Source organism: Triticum aestivum, chromosome 4A, assembly GCF_018294505.1.
Source record: "Triticum aestivum cultivar Chinese Spring chromosome 4A, IWGSC CS RefSeq v2.1, whole genome shotgun sequence".
In the NCBI taxonomy this organism is placed as follows: Eukaryota; Viridiplantae; Streptophyta; class Magnoliopsida; order Poales; family Poaceae; genus Triticum; species Triticum aestivum.
This window is the reverse complement of record NC_057803.1, coordinates 651,283,217-651,289,144: the sequence shown is the minus strand read 5'-3', so window position 1 is coordinate 651,289,144 and position 5,928 is coordinate 651,283,217. Positions and strand designations below refer to the sequence as shown.

General features: G+C 42.8%; 1 protein-coding gene across 1 annotated transcript; it reads right to left on the bottom strand.

Moving 5' to 3' along the window:
- Positions 1-1,759: 1,759 nt before the first annotated feature.
- LOC123087885 (disease resistance protein RPM1-like) lies at positions 1,760-5,691 on the bottom strand. Its single transcript, XM_044510007.1, has one exon. It carries the CDS (start codon positions 5,141-5,143, stop codon positions 2,144-2,146), a length of 3,000 nt encoding a protein of 999 aa, XP_044365942.1. The 5' UTR covers positions 5,144-5,691; the 3' UTR covers positions 1,760-2,143.
- Between the last annotated feature and the right edge of the window lie 237 nt (positions 5,692-5,928).

Here is a 5,928-nt window from a genome sequence, read left to right as displayed (position 1 = left end):
ATGATGTATATTTTGCAAAGGCGATTGGCTGGCCCTGCCACATCCAAGCCACTATTGTCTTTGATGCCTGGAGAGACACACATGACCTATCAGTTGAATATTCCCTCTGTAACAAAATGTAAGACGTTTTACAGAATTGTACGTGAAACAAAAAATGTCCTATATTTTGTTGGAAGAGGGAGTACACACAAGTTTTTTTTTTTTTTGCAAATACTAGTTCAAGCGACAAAGGTGATCAAATATTAAGCCCTTAATCTGAGCTTATCAGTGTGCATGGAATGCTTCACATTGTGCCACTGTCCTCGAACTTAATTAGCACCAAATTTCGACTAGCTTCTATGTAATAGTTAAACATGCATCATTAACACGATGTGAAGCATGTATAAACTCAGTGATACTTCTATTAAACTTGACAAAATCTTGCAAACATATTCTTTTGTAGAACTGCGTTCATGTGGCAAAAGTTTGTGCTGGCTATCAATCAGCTGGAGTTACTTAACAGCAGTCTTCACACACATGTAATTATACTATGCGTCTACGCATAAAGATACAAAATTTAATGTCTCATATTCTATATGGACACTCGATATTATAACATAATGATTTCACCATGCCCAGATAAATCATAGCTCCCTATGTAGATCAAAGTTATATATCATTTCATCTGAGAAAATGAAAAAAATAAACATTTTAGGTGGATGGAAACAAATAAACAATGTTTTCATCTTGAAACTATGTTTATTTTATATTCACTCGATGATAGCTTTACGAGATAGTGTTACATAAAGTTGTGAGTCGAGCACATAGTAGCTGCCTGACAATCCATATATATGTATCCCGGGCCATAAGATGGAAATGCATTATTGCAGCATGTACGATACAAAACATAGTACCACTGACTCTACAACATAAATCAGTGTAAAATAGTACTAACCCAACAACCTTGTGCCAGGCATAGTAATTCGTGATCCTCACCCATATATATGTTTAGTGAGATACTCCAGCTGAAGAGCACTCTTTCCTTTTGCTGACGCTATCAGACAGGCCTCCGATGAGGGGGGAAAAGGGGATAAGCCAACAGCTTGAAGACACGCCAATAGAAGAACAAAAGATATTTTTTTTTTATGGAAATGCATTCGGGAATAGGAAGCGCTGGGAATGAGAGAACAATTGCTAAGTGGACCTATTAGCGTCCACTCTGCTGGGGCTGCACATGTTGCGATGATGGAGGTACAGCAGCAAGTACCTGGTACTAGTGGTCATCTTCATCCGGTAAATCAAGATCGCAGCAAGGATTCCTGCTGTGAGACGATGTCAAACTGCCTAGACTAGCTCATTCATGTTCCACAAGACATATATATACTATTTAGGCTATTACACGAATGGCTTTATGGACCATTGGGAGGATTTGATCAAATTCAGTTAAAACGAGATAGAGAAAAGGGGTCCAAAATATAATCAAAGATGATCACATGCTCTTCTACTATTACAGAGCAGTGCTACTGTCGGAAGTTTGCAGCGACCTTTACATTGTTTGCTCTAGAAATTTCATATTAAATAACTGAATTCAGAAACAATGGATCGACTAGTCTGCCATAAACATAATGGTTAGCTTCGAGATGGATACAGTTAAGCTCATTATATATTTTCAAACGAATTTACTGTTTTGTAGACATGAAAAGGTGACCATGCCAACTATTGGTCACGTACATCTGGTAGTCTCACTACAGCAAAGCAATAGTAGAAGTTCAGCAGCAATTACATCTAAAAAAGTTCATCGCTAAAATACTGTCACACTGCCGGTAAGCGCTATGTCAGAAGGTTACCTCTGTTCTTGTTCTTGTTCTCCTTCTTGTTGTTCATCTAACAACGACACCAAAAAACAAGAAACATAGGAATGACTGTTCGCTGAAAAAACATCCACGAGCAGAAAAATAATCCAGAAATTGATGCTTGAAACAAATTTAGCTGTGCATTATATAAGAGCAAGCTCACACTGGATAGAACAAGAAAAACGATGATCTGGGTGATCGAGAAGATAGTACAAGAAGAAATAGATGGGCACATGAAGTTGGAGTTACACAGGATTAGGCTACAGAAAGGGGAAAAAATCTTCAGCTCATGTCTACATTGGAATAGGAAATTATAATACCGGTAAGCTCTGAGGCCCAACATAAACTCGCTGGATATGCAAAATCTTCCTCTCTTTCTTCTGCCAAACCCTATCCACTAGTTCTTCTGCCACGTCCAAAGTCAGTTCTTCAAGAGTCCTCACATGTTCAATACCATCTGGCAGCATCTTCAGCTGTGGGCAGAGCAGGAGCTTAAGATCAACTAAGCTCGCCATGGCGCCTCTTTCTATCTCTATTTCATCGAGATATGGTCCACCCCGTATTTTCAGTACCCTGAGCTTCGGAAATGATGCTGCGGGAAAGAACAACTTATCACCAGCATACGCATCATAAAGTTGAAGCTTAACTAGATGCTCCAATCCCTTAAGATACAAAAATGCATCTTTGTTAAGCCGTGAGCCAACAAGCCTCAGAAATTTGAGGTTCTTCAGTTTACGAACCTCTGTGAGAAAATTAGGCAGGGATTCCTTAGATAGTGCCCCTAGCAAGAAAAGCTTCTGAAGTAAGGGAGGTGGCTGAAATGTTCTGAGCAGCAAAATTTCCTGATTATCTGCCTGGATTCCGAGACGGGTAAGATGAATCATTCTGCCAATACCATTGAACAGATCTTCACAATGGGAGCCTTGCAACTTGCTGATACGGAATGTTCTTAACTCCACGAGAGCACCCATGGAACGGACCATTTCAGCACTAGCTTCCATCTGTAGAAGTGTCTGCAAGCTAGTCAAAGAGCATATACCAGCAGGAGCTGGTACACCAACAGAAGGAACAAACTGCAATGATGGTCCAACATGCTTGGAAGTCACAATAAGATGTGTCAACTTACTGAGCTTCATAACTTGCAATGGTAGCTTTGTTATTTCACACTTCCAGGCATCCAACACCAGCAAATTCTTTAGTCTTCCGATGGATCCTGGAAGACTCGAGACTTTTGTTCGCCAAAGGCCGAGAAACCGCAGATTATGCAAGCCAAACACCTCTGCTGGTAGCCTCTTAATTGAACTATCTTGCAGGTTCAGAACAGATAACAACCTGTTGCTCATTGCTAGTGAACGGAGAGAAATGAAGCTAAATGAACTGTCAAAGACAAGCAATGAACGGAGATGCGGAGCATTCTGTGCCAGCAGAGCAATATCCCCTGTTTCAGTTGATACACGCCGTGCTTCTCTGATGGCATGAATTTTCAAGGGGTTATAGACACCGCAAAAGTTCTCTTCACGTGCCTTGGAACGAGCTAAAACACGAAAGATGTCATGCATTTGAACTTCATATACACATCCAGAGTCATTCCTCTTGACTACCAACAATAGACACCGGTGGATCAGTTCGGTCAGATAATCCTCAGCCACCTCCTCGAGTGTCTTATGTTCACTCTCTTCAACAAACCCTTCTGCAACCCAAAGTCTTACTAGAGATTTTCTCTGCATCACATATTTCTCTGGGAACATGCAACAGTACAGAAAACAACTTCTAACACTATGTGGCAGATCTTCCAAACTAACCTTCAGGATTACATGCATATCCATGACGGGGTTGTCGGTGAGCTGCTTTTTCATATTGTACACTTTCTCCCACTCAGAGAAACATGTGCTTCGGAGTGATAACAATCTCCCAATGCATTTGATAGCAATTGGCAAGCCATTGCAATTCGTTACAAACATGCCCGCCGAATCTGATAACTCTGGTGGGCAAATCCTCTTATCTTCCTTTTGAAATGCCTCTCTACAGAATAGATCCATTGCATCATCTTCTCCGAGTGGTTGCAAATTTATTATGTTTGATTCTGATGCCAGTGATGCTACCTCATAAATCCTTGATGTAAATAGTATCCGACCCTTGCCATGAAGAAAAGCATCTCTGCAATCAAACCACACATTCACATTCCACACATCGTCCAGAACAAGGATGTACCTTTTGTGCTCGAGGTAACAGCAGATCGCCTTCACTAGGCTTCTACAGTCTGTTACATCAACATCCTTTGGAAACTTCTTTTTCCGATCATTCTTGCGGAACTCCTCAACTATTTTCCTCAGCAGATCATCAGCTTCAGAGCTTTGTGATACTGTAACCCAAGCACAAATGTCAAACTTATCCTTGACAGAACTATAAACATGATGAGCAAGTGTTGTCTTGCCTATGCCACCCATCCCCCACACAGCCGCAATCAAGTTTCGCCGATCCTTATCTTGGACCCATTTCATTAAGAATTTCTTTTCCTCCTCAATCCCCACAGGATCATCCTCTGCTTCAAAGGAAGTGTATCTTAAACAACTCCAATTTGAGCCATTTCTTCCTGGCAGCCTTGCATCTCTCTGAATGCCCTTCAGATCATATCTTCCCCTTCTTTCAGCAGCACTCCTGAGATCGGCCTTGATATCTCGGAGACGGCCTGCCAACCGGTACCATATCTTGATTTGCCTCACTCTCCTGATTGCCTTAAAGAGAAGCATACCTCTACCATCGTCCGCCAACTCGTAGGTGAACTCATCGACCACATCTTCAATATTGAAGGAAAGAATCCTGATTTGCCTAACAAATGCAGCAGTGGTCTCATCAGTGTCCCTGAAGCTCTCGGCAGCGTGCAAGAAAGCCTGAATACTCTCCAGCTCACTCTTGACCTGCTGAATCTCGGAGAATAGGCCCTTCAGAGCATATCCCTCAAGTCCGAACAAGGACCCTGCAAGCTCTACGACCTCATTCACTAGCGCATCCCCAAGCTTAAGGATCAGCGAGCCCACAATGGCCTCTGCCATGCCTTCCAAGCCTGTATGAGCTTCAATGCATACTGACACCGGACGCGTGGTTTTATCAACCATTGATCGCCAACACCAAGGTTGAATCCTGCATATTCCGGAAGAATCAGCACACGTCCCATGAATATTCCAGCAATCAGCACACCGGATGCACTCGGATATTCTGCCATGGCTGGGAACAATGAGAGTGAATACTAATTTGAGCGGTTTCAAAAATGACAAGAAAAGGGGAAGACTGTACCGAAGTGAGGGATGCATATCCTTCAGTTAGATCCTTCTTTCTACGCATATACTTGTGTGATATGCAGAAACGCAAACTATTTGTTTGGATTCTTTTGAGCAGCAGCACTGCTTGACAGCAGAAACGCCAAATGAAGAAAACAAGAACCACCTTGCGAGGATGAAGCTCCAAGGTGGATTTCAGGAGATAACAAACAACTGGATGTGCAATTTTTTACTCCCGCTTGTAGATTTACTGGAATCAACCAATCAACCACCGATGGAGGTCGAAGCTTCCGTGCTTCCTCACTCAACACACACAACTAAGGCCACCGCTGTCTGTCAACTCTGCCGGGGTTCTCAATGCCAGAGACCTCCGACTCCACTGCTCAGCATCGGTAGCTCCGCCTCCGCCCGGTAGATTGCCGTGACCACCTTGATGCCGCCGCTCTCTCCTTTTGTACCGTGAATGCGACCGGCGCCTCTGCCTCATCACCGTTACTACCGGCTTGCTGTCGCCGCTCCGGCGTCTCCGCCGCCCAGATCTACTGTAGTTTTTTTCCCCTTACTTTTGCAGGGCACGGGAGCAGCGGATTAGCATTTTTTTAGGGAATAGCGGATTAGCAGAGGCTGCTCTATTTCCCGCTTGTCAGTCAGAAAAACAACATCTCGCCCGAAGGGACCTTCTAATGGGCCGGCCACTGCGCGACCCATTACCAGATGCAGTCTATTTTTCAAGTCACACAATTTAAAATATACTTTCTATTAGTTTCGTAGATATGTCAAAAAATGAAGTATTGTCTGCTAGAAAAATTAGAAACTGT

Coding starts and splice junctions, on each gene's coding strand:
- LOC123087885 (XM_044510007.1), bottom strand. CDS start 5,143: ATGCATCCCTCACTTCGGTACAGTCTTCCCCTTTTCTTGTCATTTTTG.